This window comes from Chlorocebus sabaeus, chromosome 10 (genome assembly GCF_047675955.1).
Source record: "Chlorocebus sabaeus isolate Y175 chromosome 10, mChlSab1.0.hap1, whole genome shotgun sequence".
Lineage (NCBI taxonomy): Eukaryota > Metazoa > Chordata > Mammalia > Primates > Cercopithecidae > Chlorocebus > Chlorocebus sabaeus.
In genome coordinates, this window is record NC_132913.1 from 120305622 (window position 1) to 120322139 (window position 16518).

At 37.1% G+C, this 16518-nt stretch overlaps 1 protein-coding gene across 8 annotated transcripts in view; it reads left to right on the plus strand.

Moving 5' to 3' along the window:
• The window catches only part of GIGYF2 (GRB10 interacting GYF protein 2), a 164361-nt gene that overhangs the window by 98183 nt on the left and 49660 nt on the right, over positions 1-16518 (plus strand). For all 8 annotated transcript variants that reach the window (XM_007966669.3, XM_007966672.3, XM_007966675.3 and 5 more), the window contains 3 exons: positions 1016-1212; positions 2338-2497; positions 14184-14350. In XM_007966669.3, the coding sequence (XP_007964860.3) occupies positions 1016-1212; positions 2338-2497; positions 14184-14350 (524 nt within the window). The remainder of the gene's footprint in view (positions 1-1015; positions 1213-2337; positions 2498-14183; positions 14351-16518) is intronic.

The following is a 16518-nucleotide window of genomic DNA, read 5'->3' on the forward strand; positions in this document are numbered from 1 at the left end:
ACCAGAGAAAAATCCTCAGAGGTAAAAGTAGAGAGAGGAGAAGAGAGTGCAGGGAAACTAAGGAATGGGAATGTTAGCTTAGAATTGAGTTGATAATGTCAGATGCTACTAAGAGATTGGATGAGGAAGACTAGGAAAAGTCATTGTATTTGGCAACTTTGTGTCACTGCTTATCTTTGAGAGAGGAGCTTTACTGGAGAGATGAGTAGAAGTCCCCTTACAGCAGGTGTGCGTAAAGTGGAGACAGCATGTATAGACTATCCTTTTAAAAAGTATGGCAAAGAATGAGTCAGTGAGAGGAGCAGGAATTTGGAGAAGCTATCTGTAATTGAACAAACAAGATTTCAAAGGGGAGACTGCAATTATACCTAATTATTCCATCCCCCTTTTCCTTCTTAAGAGCCTGCACACTGAAGGGTTAGAAATAGGAACCAAGACAGAACCTCTTTTGTAATTTGTATTCCTATTGAGAAGAACATCCTGCGCTGTACAGGTAGACTCCAAGTGCTTCTCATTATCCTACAAGATGTAATATATTGAATTATATTAATCATGACTTGAAACAGGTACTTAAGGAGCATAATCATTGATATTTTCAGTAAAGGTTTTGATGAGAGATGACATATCTTTGAGAAGATTTAGGGTGCATTGATAACTATCCTTTACAATTGGAGACATGTTATGAAGAAAGGATTAGACTGATTGTTTTTAAGAGGTCAGCCTATAACTGGTATATAACAGTATAACTGGTATACTGTGCTCTGGTGACACAGGTAAGCCCTGGAGAATCACCTTTTAGGTACCTTTTAACTCTTACCTTTTGTCATTCTGTGTAGGTAATTTTGTCACTCTAGGAAGCAATATTACATTTTCCATAGAAGTAGCTTCACTGTTCATGACAGGGCTCACATTTCTGTTGGACCCAGTTAGCAGGCTGTGCGACTTGATAATGTAGTTAGCCTTTATACAAGTCTCTGTATTTCAAAGGATTTTCATCTTATTTTTTTTCCCCTAGAAATGGTTGCTGATGTCCAGCAGCCCCTGTCGCAGATTGCTTCGGATACAGCCTCTCCTCTTCTCATACTTCCACCTCCTGTTCCCAATCCTAGTCCTACCCTCCGGCCAGTTGAAACGCCAGTTGTAGGTGCTCCTGGTATGGGCAGTGTTTCCACAGAACCCGATGATGAAGAAGGTCTCAAACATTTGGAGCAGGTAGAAATCCTGTTAATTCTTTTTGTCTCCTCTTAAACTGCCATAAAAATTAGCAGGCATTACAAGAATATTCAAATATAAAACTTTTGTCACTAGATTTTAAGTACTGGAAAAATTGGAAATTTAGTGTTTGTTTGTATAAGTAATTGTCTTTCAATTCATTTCATGCTTATAAGTTTCTGCTATGTAGTAGTCATTATGTCAGGTTATTTTTTGCTCTTAGATTGCCCCTAGCTATTTACTTTTCTTTTTTCTTTTTGGACATTAGTGGAATGCCACAAATGGTGAGTACAAGCAGCTGTGGATGGTCACTGTATCTTCTGTAATTTTTGCTTCAAGTATAACGGGGAAAATAGTTAAACTGTCAGAGCATTAACATCTTATTCATGTCTCTAAATTTCCCCAAGATTGTGTATACCATTGTTATATGTAAAGTAAGTGATAGCTTGCTTTTCTGTGAAAGAATTTCTCTTCCCTTTGGGTTGGGATGGTTAGTGGCAGGAAATGCTGAAGAAAGGAAAAAGTGAGATAGTGTCTTAGTAAAACTTGTAAGAGATTTTATTTATAATTGTATTAATTGAGCCTTTTGTTCTATTAACATTCTTTTTACAGGTTTAGTTTATACCATTTAGAGTTGACCAATAGCTTATTAGTTTAAAAAGTACTCTTAGCCAGGCAAGGTGGTGCGTGTCTGTAGTCCCAGCTGCTTGGGGAGGCTGAGGTAGGAGGATCGCTTGATCCCAGGAATTCAAGGACAGTCTGGGTAGCATGATGAGACCTCGTCTCTATTAAAAACAAGCAAAGTACTCTTACTAGTGTTGATTTGAACCCTGGGCTTTGATCCAGAGCAGTTTTTGTTTTAATCTTAGTTGATTTGATTAGTAATTTTGAGACCTTGAGCAAGACTTGGCATCTCAGGAAACTGAGCCTTAGTTTCCCCCTCTGTAAAATGAGGATAGTACCTGTTTCATGGCATTGTTGGGAGAAGTTACCTGCTATGTCCTTTGCATAGTGACTTTCATAGATCAAGTAGCCCAAAAAAAAAAAGGGAAGTCATTGTTATTGTGTGTACAAGTACTAATTTAGGATCATTTGTTTCCTTGATTTCTGTTTTTCTGTTATTAGCAAGCTGAGAAAATGGTGGCTTATCTCCAAGACAGTGCACTAGATGATGAAAGATTGGCATCAAAACTGCAGGAGCACAGAGCTAAAGGAGTGTCAATTCCATTGATGCATGAAGCAATGCAGAAGTGGTATTACAAAGATCCTCAGGGAGAAATTCAAGGCAAGTTGTTCCTTTCTCCTTTAAGTACTGAAGTGTGTGCCATTACTTCCAGAATCTCTAAGAAGGGATTTGTTTACTTTGAATTATAGTAGAAAAAGAAGTCAACAAGCACACGCGCGCACACACACGTAGACTAGAAGTGTTTCTGATTTCAGGTGTTTTTAGATTCCTTCCCGATTTTGGAATAATTGCATTGTACATACCAGTTGAGCATCCCTAATCTGAGAAATCCAAATTCCATAATGCTCCACTGAATGTTTCCTTTGTGTGATGCTCAAAAAGTTTCAGATTTTAGAGCATTTTGGACTTCAGATTTTTGTATTAGAGATAGTCAACCTATGTGAAAATAATTTGAATACAGCCTGGTGTGGTGGCTCACGCCTGTAATCCCAGCACTTTGGGAAGCCGAGGTGGGTGGATCACCTGAGGTCAGGAGTTTGAGACCAGACCGGCCAACATAGTGAAACTCCATCTCTACTAAAAATACAAAATTAGCCGGATGTGGTGGTGGGTGCCTGTAATCCCAGCTACTCAGGAGGGTGGCAGGAGAACCGCTTGAACCCAGGAGGCAGAGCCTGCAGTGACCCAAGATCACGCCACTGCACTCCAGCCTGGGCGACAGAGTGAGATTCTGTCTCAAAAAAAAAAAAAAAAAAAAAAAATTCAATACAAGGCAGAATATGATGACAAATATGACAGGGATAATTTTTAAGCAAATGTTTCAGACTTTTTAAAACTTAAGCAAAATGTTTAAGACTGTCAGCTCTGGCATCTCAGTTGGCTAAGTAGGCAGGTAACCTCCTCACCTTCTCTGTGTTTCCATTTCCCTGACTGTGAAAAGATGATGGCAGCAGTAGTGTTGGAGGACCTTAACTGTTTTGTTTTCAAGTGGAGTTGATAAAAATGGTAGAGAACTACTAAAAATGTCAGATAAAAGATAGTACTGTGTTACACTTGAATCCCTTAGAAGATTTGTGTGGTGTATAAGTTCGATTAGAATGGGCACAGAGTGCTATTTATCTATAAAGGATATTTGTTGATTCTTCATTTCTGCTTTTGAAATCTATCCTGTTACCCTGAAATTGGTTGGTCACTTCATATTAGTGTAATTTTAATGATAGCATTTTACTGTGTGCCTACCCTGTGAGCTCCCTCCAGTGAATTAACTCCCCATTCCACTCTCAATCCCCTTACCCTGCCTATTCTTCACAGCATTTATTACCACCTGGCATTTTACATATTTGTTCATTGTTTACAGTCTGGTAAGATATATGAGAGCAGGGCTTTGTGTGTGTGTCTGTGTGTGTTTTAATCAAATTTATTTTGGGATAATCATAGCTATATATGTAATTATAAGGAATAATACAGAGAGATTACATATACCCTTTACACAGCTTCCCCTGGTGGTAACCTCTTGCAGAACTATAGTACAGTAACATAAGTGGGACATTGACATTTGTACAGTCAAGATTCAGAACATGGCTGATTGTGGTGACTCATGCCTGTAATCCCAGCATTTGGAAGGCCAAGGTGGGTGGCCCACTTGAAGCCAGGAGTTCAAGACCAGACTGGCCAACATGGTGAAACCCCATCTCTACTAAAAATACAAAAATTAGCTGGATGTCGTGTCATGCGCCTGTAGTCCCAGCTGCTTGGGTGGCTGAGGCATGAGAATCACTTGAACCCAGGAGGCAGAGGTTACCATGAGCCGAGATTGTGCCATTGCACTTTAACGTGGGTGACAGTGAGATTGTGTCTCCAAAAAAAAAAAAAGATTCAGAACTTTTCCATCTCCACAGAGATTGTTCAGGTTGCTCTTTTATAGCCACCTGAGCTTCCCTTCTACCCCCGCTCCTTTGTTAGCCTCTAGCAATGACTCATCTGTTCTCCAGCTCTGTGTTTTGTCATTGCAAGAATGGAATGGAATCACACTTTTGGAGATTGGTTCTATTCACTCAGCATAATTCTCTGGAGATTAATCCATGGTTCTATTCACTCAGCATAATTCTCTGGAGATTAATCCAGGTTATTGCATGTATCAATAGTTTGTATCTTTTTATTACTGAGTAGTATTGTGTGATATGAATGTTATCAAAGTTTGTTTAACCTTTCACCCATTGAAGACATCTGGGTTGTTGAAGTTTTAGGGCTATAATGAATAAAGCTGCTATAAACATTTATGAACATGTTTTTGAGGGAACATAAGTGTTCGTTCCTCTGGGCTAAATGCCCAGGAGTGCAGTTGCTGAGTTGTATGGTAGTTGTATGCTTAGTTTTAAAAGAAACTGCCAAACTGTTTTCCAGAGTGGCTATACCATTTCATATGCCCACCAACAATCTATGAGCGATGCAGTTTCTCCACATCCTTATCAGCATTTGATGTTGTTGCTATGTTTCTGTTTTAACCATTCTGACAGGTGTGTGGTGATATCTCATTGGGGTTTTAAATTTACATTTCCCTAATGGCTAATGATGTTGATCATCTTTGCATGTTCTTACTGGCCATCTATTTGTCCTGTTCATTCAAGTTTTTCTTCGTGTTTCATGTCTTTTTTTGTTCATGTCCTAATTGGATTGTTTGCTTATTTTACGTTTTTTTTTAAATTCATTTTAAATATTGTGTTAAAATACACATAAAATTTACCATCTTAGCCATTTTTAAATGTATGGTTCAGTGGTATTAAATACATTTTCAATGTTGTGCAACCATCATCCGTCTCCATAACTCTTTTATCTTCCCAAATTGGAACTGTATACGTTAAACGATAATTCCTCATTTCCTCCAGTCCCTGGCAATTACTATTATACTATCTGTTTCTATGAATTTTACTATTCTAAGCACCTCATGTAAGTGGAATTATACAGTATTTGTCTTTTGACTGGCTTATTTCACTTAGCATAATGTCTTCAAGGTTCATTCATGTTGTAGCGTGTGTCAAAATTTTCTTCCTTTTTAAGACTGAATAGTATTCCCCTGTAGGTGTATTACACATTTTGCTTATCCATTTCATCTTTTGATGGACACTTGGGTTGTTTTCATGTTGCAGTTATTGTGAATAATGTTGCTATGGGCCAGGTGCGGTGGTTCACGCCTGTAATTCTGACCCTTTGGGAGCCTGAGGTGGGAGGATTGCTTGAGCCCAGGAGTTTGAGACCAGCGTGGGAAACATGGAGAGACCTTGTCTCTATAAAAAAAAATTAAAAATTAACTGGGTGTGGGATGGTGTGTGCCTGTAGTCCCAGCTACACAGGAGACTGAGGCAGGAGGATCACTTGAGCCCAGGAGTTGGAGGCCGCAGTGAGCTGTGATAGTGCCACTGCACTCCAGCCTAGGTGACAGAGCAAGACCCTGTCTTTAAAATAATAATAATAATAATAATAATAATAATAATAATAATGATAATACTGCTTTGAACATGAAGGTACAACTATCTCTTTGAGATCTTGTTTTCAGTCCTTTTGGGTATATACCAAGAAGCAGAATTGCTTGATCATGTGGTAGTTATATTTTTAATTTTTTGAGGAGCTACCATACTATTTTCCACAGTGACTGTACCATTTTACATTCTCAAAAACAGTCCACAAGGGTTTTAATTTCACCAAATTCTCACCAACACTTTTTTAATAGTAGCCATCCTAATGGGTGTGAGGTGGTATCTCATTGTAGTTTTCATTTGCATTTTCCTAATGATAAGGAATGTTAAGCATCTTTTCATGTGCTTATTAGCCGTTTGTATACCTTCTTTGGTGAAATGTCTATTCAAGTCCTTTGCCTTTTTTTTTTTTTTTTTTTAATTGGGTTGTTAATTTTTTTGTTGCTGAATTTCAGTTCTCTATATATTCTGGATGCTAATCCCTTATCAGATACATGATTTGTAAATATTTTCTCCTGTTCTTTGGGTTGCCTTTTTATTCTGCTGATAATGTCTTATCATGCACTTTTTTTTTTTTAATTTTCAAGAAGTCCAATTTGTCTATTTTTGCTTTGTTGCCTATGCTTTTGGTGTCATATCCTAGAAATCATTCTTGTATCCAATGTTGTATAAAGCATTTGCCCTGTGTTTTCTTCTGAGAGTTTTACCAATTTAGGTCATGCACTTAGATCTTTGATCCATTTTGAGTTTTTGAATATGGTGTTAGGTAAGAATCTAATTTCATTCTTTTGCATGTAGATATCCAATTTTCCAAGTACCATTTGTTAAAAAGACTGTCCTTTTTCCATGGAATAGTCTTAGCATCCTTTTCAAAATATTTGACCATGTACTCTGGTTCATTTTGGGGCTCTCTGTTCTATTTTATTGGTCTATATGTCTGTCTTTATGTTGGCATTACACTGTTTTGATTACTCTTTGTAGTAAATTTTGAAATCAGGAAATGTGAGTCCTCCAACTTTTTCTTTTCTTTTCTTTTCTTTTCTTTTCTTTTTAGACAGGGTCTTTCTCTGTTGCCAAGGCTGGAGTGCAGTAGTATGATAATGGCTCACCATAGCCTTAAACTCCTGGACTTAAGTGATCCCACCCCAGCCTCTTTAGAACAAGCACACACCACCACATTCAGCTAATTATTTTTCTTTTTTAGAGACAAGGTCTCAGCTGACATGTGCTGGCTCATGTCTGTAATCCCATTACTTTGGGCGGCTGAGACCAGAAACCAGAGACCAGAGGACTGCTTGAGTCTGGGAGTTTGAGATCAGTCCAGGCAACATAGTGAGACCCTGTCTCTCATTTTTTTATTTTATTTTATTTTGTTGTTGTTGTTGGAAACAGAGCCTTGCTCTGTCACCCAGGCTGGAGTGCAGTGGGGCGATCTTGGCTCACTGCAACCTCTGCCTTCTGGGTTCAAGCAATTCTTTTGCCTCAGTCACCCAAGTAGCTGGGATTACAGGCATGAACCATTGCGCCAAGCCAAGAGATCCCACCCCATCTTAAAAAGAAAAAAAGAGACAAATTCTTGCTATGTTGACCAGGCTGGTTTTGAACTCCTGGCTGTAAGTGGTACTCCCTGTCTTTCTTCTGCCATCTTGGCCTCCCAAAGGGGGATTATAGGTGTGAGCCACTGCGCCTGGCCAAAAAATTTTATTAATTACATTTTTAAATTGTTACATAAGAGACTGGGCGTGGTGGCTCATGTCTGTAATCTCTGCACTTTGGGAGTCTGAGGCAGGAGGATCACTTGAGTCCAAGAGTTTGAGACCAGCCTGGGCAACATAAGTGAGACCCTGTCTCTACAAATAATAAAAAATTAGCCAGGTGTGGTGGTACGCACCTGTATACCCAGCTACTTGGGAGGCTGAGGCAGGAGAATTGCTAGAGCCTAGGAAGTTGAGGCTGCAGTGAGTACAGCACTCAGCTTAAGTATCAGAGACCCTGTCTTAAAATATATATATATATATATAAAAAAATATATTTGCTGTATATGACATGATGTTTTTAAATATGCATACATATTATGGATGGCTAAATCAGTTTGATTAACATAAGCGTACTAATCATTTTTTGTAGTGAGAGCACTTAAAAATCTACTTGGCAGTATTTTTTAAGAGTGCAATACATTGTTATTAACTATAGTCATTGTTGCAGGATAGATCTCTTGCTCTTTTTCAAGAAAGAAACATTATTTAGGCCATTTGCCCTCTTTTGAGATTTCGTATGTATTTTAGGATGGATTTTCTGTTTCTGCAACAAGCATCATTGGGATTTTAATAGGGATTACCTTTAATCTGGAGATTGCTTTGTAACATTGTAACAATGTTAAGTCTTCCAGTCTGTGAACATGGATGTGTTTCCATTTATTTAGGTCTTTAATTTCTTTTAGCAGTGTTTTGTAGTTTTCTTTGTACAAGATTTTTACATCCTTAGTTAATCCCTAAGTATGTTATTCTTTTTGATGTTATTGTAAGGGAAATTTTTTCCTAATTTTCTTTTCAGATTGTTCATTGTTAGTGTATAGAAATGCAACTGATTTTTGTGTCTTGACTTTGTGTCCTGCCACTTTGCTGAATTTGTTTTTTACTTCTAACCTGTTTTTGGAAAAATAGAATCTAGAATTTTCTGCATAAAAGACTATATATCATCTGTGAACAGACTTCTTCCTAATTTGGATGCTTTTTTTTCTTCTTCTTCTTGCCCAGTTGCTCTGACTAGAACGTTTGGTACTATCTTGAATAGAGAGGTGGTGAAGGTGGGCATCCTTCCCTAGCTCCTGATGTTAGAGGAAAAGCTTTCAGTCTTTCACTATTGAATATGATGTCCACTGTGGGATTTTTATATATGACTTTTATTGTATTGAGGTAGATCTCTTTATTCTTAGTTTGTTGACCCTTATGAAAAGGTGATACTACTTCTGTGTCAATTAAGATGACCATGTGGTTTTTTCCCCTTATTTTGTTAATATGGTAAATTACATTGATCAATTTTCATATATTGATACCTTGAACCATCCTTGCATTCTAGGAATAAATAAATCCCACTTGGATTATAGTGTATAATCTTTTTAATATAGTACTGAATTTGCTTTGCTAGTATTTTGTTAAGAATTTTTGCATCAATGTCCATAAAGGATATTTGTCTATATTTTTCTTTAGAACCTTTGTCTGACTTTGATACCAGGGTAATTTTGGCTTCATAGAATTAGTTAGGATGTATAGGCAGTCTTCCTTCCTTTTCAGTTTTTGGAAAAAGTTTGAGAAGGATTATGATTAGTTTTTCCTTAAATATTTGGTACGTTTTCACCAGAGAAGCCATCAGGGCAGGTCTTTCCTTTGTCCAGAGATTTTTTTTTTTTTCTAAGACAGAGTCTAGTCAGCCAGGCTGGAGTGCAGTGGCATGATCTCAGCTCACAGCAACCGCCGTCTCCCAGGCTCAAGCAGTTCTCCTGCCTCAGCCTCCTGAGTACTGGGATTACAGGCGTGTGCCACCATGCCTGGCTAATTTTTGTATTTTTAGTAGAGACGGGATTTCACCATGTTGGCCAGGCTGGTCTCGAACTCCTGACCTCAGGTAATCCGCCCGCCTCGGCCTCCCAAAGTGCTGGGATTACTGCCGTGAGCCACTGTGCCCAGCCTGTTCAGAGATTTTTGATTACTGATTCTAGATACTAGTCCTTTGATGGATATGTGGTTTGCACATATTTTTTGTCAGTCTTTATCTTCTCATTTCATTCTCTTAATAGGGTCTTTCACAGAGCAAAAAGTTGTAAATTTTGATGAATATAATAGATAAATGTTTTTCTTTTATAGGTGGTTCTTTTTTATATTAAGTTTAACAAGAACACTTTGCCTAAGCTTTAGATTCCAACGGTTTTTTTTTTCCATGGAAAAATTTTATAGTTTTTATATTTTACATTTAAGTTCGCGGTCCATTTTAAATTAATTTTCATGTAAGCTAGTTGTTTTTTGTTGTTTTTTTCTCAGTGAGTGTCCGTTTGCTTCAGGACCAAGAATGTCTTTTCTCTCTTAGGTTGTTTTCTTTCACCTTTGTTAAAATTTAGTTAAGCATATTTGTGTGGGTCTATTTCTTTGTGGTTCTGTTTCTATTTCTACTTCTTAATTTTGTCCCATAGATCACTGTCTCTTCCTTCACCAGTACTATACCATCTTGATTACTGTAGCTGTATAATAAGTCTTAAAATTGGATAGACTGATTCTTCCCAGTTTAATCTTGTTTTTAAGATTTTTTTTTAACTTTGTAGTTCCTTTGCCTTTCCATAAAAATTTTTAGGATAATCTTGTCTGTATTTACTAAAAATCTTGTTGAGATTCTGATAGGAATTATGTTGAACCTCTGTATCAGTTTGAGAAGAATTGATGTCTTTACCATGTTAGCCTTTTAGTTCATGAACTTGGTATGTCTGTCTGTGTCATTAGATCTTTCTTTCATCAGTGTTGTGTAGTTTTCAGCATACATTCTGTACGTGTAGATTTACATCTGAGCATCTCAGGGTTTTTTTGTTTTTTGTTTTTTTTCCCAGTGATAGTAAATGTTTGAGCTCATTTATTAGCTCAAGGAGCTCTTTTTGCTTTCTGTTCTTTGGGTAGTTTCCTTGAGATTTTACATAGACAGTCATATTTATCCATAAATAGGGGCAGCTTTATATCTTCATTTTAAATCTGTATGCCTTTTATTTGTTTTTGTTGCCTTATTGTGTGTTTGATCACTATATTGAGTGAGAGTGGTGAGAGTAGACATCCTTCCCTTGTTTTCCTGTGTTCTTTTAAAGGGAATACATTCAGTCTTTAATAATTAAATGTAATGTTAGCTGTAAGGTTTTTATAGATGTTCTTTATCAAGTTGAGGAAGTACCCATTCATTCCTGTTTTCTGAGAGTTTTTATTGTGAGTGGGTATTGGATTTTGTCAGATGCTTTTCCTGCCTCTGTTGATTGATCGTGTGATTTTTCTTTAACCGTTTCATGTGGTGGGTTATATTGATTGCTGTTCGAATATTGAACTAGCTTTGCATTCTTGAAATAAATACCACTTGGTCATGATACATAATCTTTTGTAGATATTGGTGAATTATATTTTCCAATATTTTGGTAAAGATTTTTGTGTCTGTATTCATGAAGGATGTTGTTTTATAGTTTTGTTTTTTGTGTAGTTTTAGTATCAGGGTAATATTAGCTTCATAAAATGAATGGGAAAGTATGTCTTCCCCTTTTATTTTCTGAAAGAGGTTTTTTTAGAATTGGCGTTAATTCTTCTTTAAATGTTTGATGGAGTTCTCCATTGAACCCACCTGGAGCCTTCTTTTTTGGAAATTAAAAAATTATATTTTCTATTTCCCTAGTAGTTTTAAAGTTATTTAAATGATCTATTTTATGTGAGTGAGTTGTGGTAGTTTGTGTTTTTAAATGAATTGGTTCATTTTGTCTAAGATATCAAGTGTATGTGTGTAGAGTTGTTTGTAGTATTTCCTTATTATCCTTTTTATGTCTGCAGGTTCTGTAGTGATACCTCATTTCTGATATTGGAAATGTGTGTATTTCTCTTTTTTTCTTGTCAGTCTTGCTAGAGGTTTCTCAGTTATACTGAAATTTTCTAAAAATCAGTTGTTTATTTCACTGCATTTTCTCTCTTGCACTGAAATAGAGAGTTGTTCTTATTTTCAGTTTTATTTCTACTCATTTCTTTCCTTCTGATTGCTTAGGGTTTATTTTATTTTATTTTATTTTATTTTATTTTATTTTATTGTATTCTATTCTATTTTATTTTATTTCTTTTCTTTTTGGAGACAGTCTTACTCTGTCACCCAGGCTGGTGTACAGTGGCGTGATCTTCGCTCACTGTAACCTCTGCCTCCTGGGTTCAAGTGATTCTTGTGCCTCGGCCTCCCAAGTAGCTGGGATTACAGGCACGTGCCGCCACACCCAGTTAATTTTTGTGTTTTTAGTAGAAATGGGCTTTCACCATGTTGGCCAGGCTTATCTCAAGTGATCTGCCTGCCTTGGCCTCCCACAGTGCTGAGATTACAGGCATGAGCCACCATGCCCGGCTTTATTTTGTTCTTTTTAGATTTATGAAGTGGGAGCTTAGATTATTGATTTGGAACTTTTTCTCTTTTCTAATGGAAACATTTAATACTATACATTTCTCTCTCAGCACTTCTTTAGTTGTATCCCACAAAATTAGATATGTGTATTTTCATTATTTTCATTTTCTTTCTTTGTTTTTTTGAGACTGAGTCTCACTGTGTCACCCAGGCTGGAGTGTGGTGGTGCGTTCTTGGCTCACTGCAACCTCTGCTTCCCAGGTTCAAGCGATTCTCCTGCCTCAGCCTCCCAAGTAGCTGGGACTACAGGCATGCACCACTATGCCCAGCTAATTTTTGTGTTTTTTAGTAGAGACATGGTTTCACCATGTTGGCCAGGCTGGTCTCGAACTGCTGACCTTGGGTGATCTACCCACCTTGGCCTCCTAAAGTGCTGGGATTAGAGGCATGAGCTGCTGTGCCCAGCCTGTATTTTTATTTCCATTCAGTTCTGTGTATTTTAATTTCCCTTGAGACTTCCTCTTTTACCCTTGGATTATTTTGAAGTATATTTTTGGGTTTCTAAGTGTTTGGAAGATTTCCTGTTATTTTTCTTGTATTGCTAGCTTGATTCTTGGTGGTCAAAGAACATACTATATGTGATTTTTTTTTATTATTTCCGTAGGTTTTTGGGGAACAGGTGATATTTGGTTACATGAGTAAGTTATTTAGTGGTGATCTGTGAGATGTTGGTACACCCATCACTCGAGCAGTATACACTGAATATGATTTCAATTTTTTAAAATCTTTTTATGTTTGTTTTATTGCCCCAAATATGTTCTATTATTGCTGTATGTTCTGTGGTTAGTTGAAAAGAATATGTATTTTTCTATATTTGGAATGTTCTGTAAAGTCGTTTCACTTCTGTTGGTTGATTGTGTTGTTGAATTCTGTAATCTTGCAGATTTTCTGCTAGTTGGTCTATCATGTGGTGGTTACGTCTTCAATTTGTGGATTTGTCTGTTTCTTTTTTTCAGTTCTGTCAGATCCTGCTCCGTATATTTTGGAGCTTTGTTGTTTGGTACATACATATTACAATTCCTGCATCTTCTGTGTGTATTGACCCTTCTTTATTACATCTCTCTGTCTCCGATAATTTTCTTTGCTGAAAATTTCTTTCTGAAGTCAACGGTATCAAACATGAATATAGCTTACTTTAAGTTAATATTTGCATGATTTATCTTTTTATCTCCTCAATCTGCCTACTTTGTTATATTTTGTGTGACTTTCTTGTAGATAGCGTATAATTAGGGCATATGTTTTGGTTGCTGACTTCTTCATCTCCAAATCTGTGATATATGCTATCAAAAGAAAAATCAGGGAATTCATGATCATGTCATCACTGAGACCCCTAGTCAGCCTACCTTCTTCTCTCCATCTTTCAGTGTTACTTGTTTTATATATTAATACAGTGTCCAGGGTTTCTAGTTGTACTTAGAGGAGGAATAGGGAAAAGCACATCTACTTAATCTTCTGAAGTGGAAGTTCCAGGGCTTTGCTTTATTTATTGCCATATCCCTACTGTCTACATCGTATATCATCAATGTTAAGTAAATATTTGTTGAATGAATTAATGGTTTTTGATCAGAGTGAATTTGTATGTTAATTTTATGTATATGAAATACTTGATTATGTCTTTTTTGTATATGAAATACTTGATTATGTCATATTATAAAACATTCGGAGAATACTCGTTTTTTCCCCACTACCAAGGTCAGAGAGTGAATTATAATTTGTCTTATTATTTACATTTTGCCCCACTTTCACTAATCTATGGCAGAAAATGAAAATTGGAGAACGTTTTCAGCCCTGCATGTTTATATTCTTTATGCCTAAATGATACAAAGTCTAGTAAATACTTAACTCTTCAATTGTATTGTACTTTACTGACACATGAATTGTTGTGGAGATTGAGATAGAGACAGTTATGCTCCTTATAATTGAAGTGCTGCTGATAATTTGGGATGTATAAACACAGACTTTATTTTTAAATTATTTTATTAGAAGTCTGTTAGCTACCTTTAGAGGTGAATTAAATTAGATGGTATAAAACCTTTTGACAGATGCCACCTCAATGAGGATCAGATGCAGGAAATTTTTTTTTTCTCTGAGTCTGAAAGATTTCTTATTGTCCTTCTGTTTAATTGGTGCTATTATAGGTCCCTTCAATAATCAGGAGATGGCAGAATGGTTTCAGGCGGGCTATTTTACTATGTCTTTATTGGTGAAGAGAGCATGTGATGAAAGCTTCCAACCTCTTGGCGATATCATGAAAATGTGGGGAAGGGTTCCCTTTTCCCCAGGTCCAGCTCCCCCTCCCCATATGGTAAGTACCTTCCACCTCACCTGAAATATATATTAGTCACAGAAACACTTGATTCTCTTTGAAAACACAACCCATATATATCATCTAATGAAGGAATTGTAGTTCTTTGAAATTAATGGAAATAGTAAAGGAAAGTCTGAATGGAAGACTGAATACTTAGCTATAATGATCTTTTCGAAACTCAAGTAACCTGTGCCTGTCCTCTTCACACCCCACCTCCTCCCCAACAGAGAAATGGAATCCTTCAGTAACATTCCAGCAAATGTAAAATGAAGGCGAACACCTTATCCTGGCCTACCCACCAGGTCCTGCCAACCAGGTCCTGCAATGCCTGGCACCTTACCTTTCTAAGCTCATTTCAGAGCTTTTACCTTTATCTGCTAGGCTTCAACACAGTTGACCTCTTTGACTTTCTTTGCTGCCTCTAGTTAGAATAAATATTCCCCTCTCTTCCACTTGATTTGCCTCTTGCTGTCTCACTCATAATGTTTCTAAATTTGAGGTTTGCCTTAAAAGAAATGTTACCAGTGCTTCAAAAATATTTTGAGGACTTAAAAAAAATTAGTTACTGGTATTTTAATTAAAAAATGGAACCATGGCTGGGCACATTGGCTCACTTCTGTAATCCCAGTGTGGGAGGGATTTGGGAGGCCAGAGTTGGAGGATTGCTTGAGCCCAGGAGTTTAAAACCACCCTGGACAATGAAGTGAGACCTGTCTCTACAGATAGTAATAAAATAATAATCATAAAAAACTAGCCAGATGTAGTGGCAATCAGTGACAGAGGTGGGATGATCACTTGAGCCTAGAAGTCGAGGCTGCAGTGAGTCGTGATTGCGCCATTGCACTGCAGCTTGGGCAACAGAGTGAGACCCTGTCTCAAAAAAAATAATAATAAAAGGAACCTTAATGCTGGTGATCTCCCTAGGGCTCTGACACTGGGGTACTATTGGCAGGGACATCCTTCTTCCTCTTGCGGCTGCTCTTGGACTCTCTCAGTAGTGTTCCTTTTGGAGGTCTGTCACCTGTACCTCATTTTTTCTTCTCCAGGTTAGACTGTCTGGTGACTGGCTATAGTTAAAAGTTACCATAAACCTTTTTTTTTTTCTTCTTCTTTTTTTTAAAGAGATGGAGTCTTGCCATGTTGCCCAGGCCAGTCTCAAACTCCTGGGCTCAGGTGGTCTTTGCACCTCGGCCTTCCAAAGTGCTGGATTTCAGGAATGAGTCACTGTACCCAGCCCATAAACCTTTAGTATGGACACTGCGTTTCTACAGTAAAGTCATCATTGACTTATTCATCAATTGTATATTGAGGGCCTGTGCCAGGGCTCCTAGTAGGTTCTTAGGAGATGAAGATGAGTAAGACCTACACTTTGTAGTCAAGGGAGTGTGTAGGTGAGGAAAGTGGCTTTTTTTTCCATTTTTTTTCTTTTAAATGTTGATCTTAACCCAGTATTTGATTTCAAAATCCACTAATGTGTTGAGACCTATAGTTTGTGGAGAGCAGTGATCTAGAATGGAAGATTCCTAGGTGAGAGGAATTTTTTCTCAAACCATCCTAGTTGTTTTAAGTCATGAGAAAAATTATACTGTGTATTGCAGCATATAAATTTAACTTATATATCAAGTTTAAGCTTTATTTCCCTTCTCTGAAATTAAGATGGGCTTTGATCTTGCACATCGCAGAAGCTGAAAGCTCATCTCTTGGATATTGGCATGCTTGCAGTAGTCCACTTCCTAGTTTCCAGTTAGAGGAGCTGAGCCTCAGTCATACCTGTGTAGGAGGGAAACTGTGCAAAGCCCTGCTTCCTGTCTGTTACTGTCTTTGCCCTGAATATTGTTGATTAAGAGAGCCCCCCTCCATGATGAATGTATACCTTGAAACTTAGTTTTTCATGTAGACATTTTAGATGAACCTAAGGTACTAGCTATCCTCCAGTATTGAACAAGCAAGAAAAATGTCTCTGAATTTCAGATAATCCCTACCCCAAGAAATTGTGTATCAAATGTCTTATTTCAAACTATAATCAATATATAATAAAGATATAAACTTATGATTTACCTAGTCTGTCATACTTACACTTTTTCTTCTGTTATCTTATACTTCATATTTCTTTCTCCTAATTGTAACTTTTCATAATTTAAATTCCAGTCATATTATTTCACATA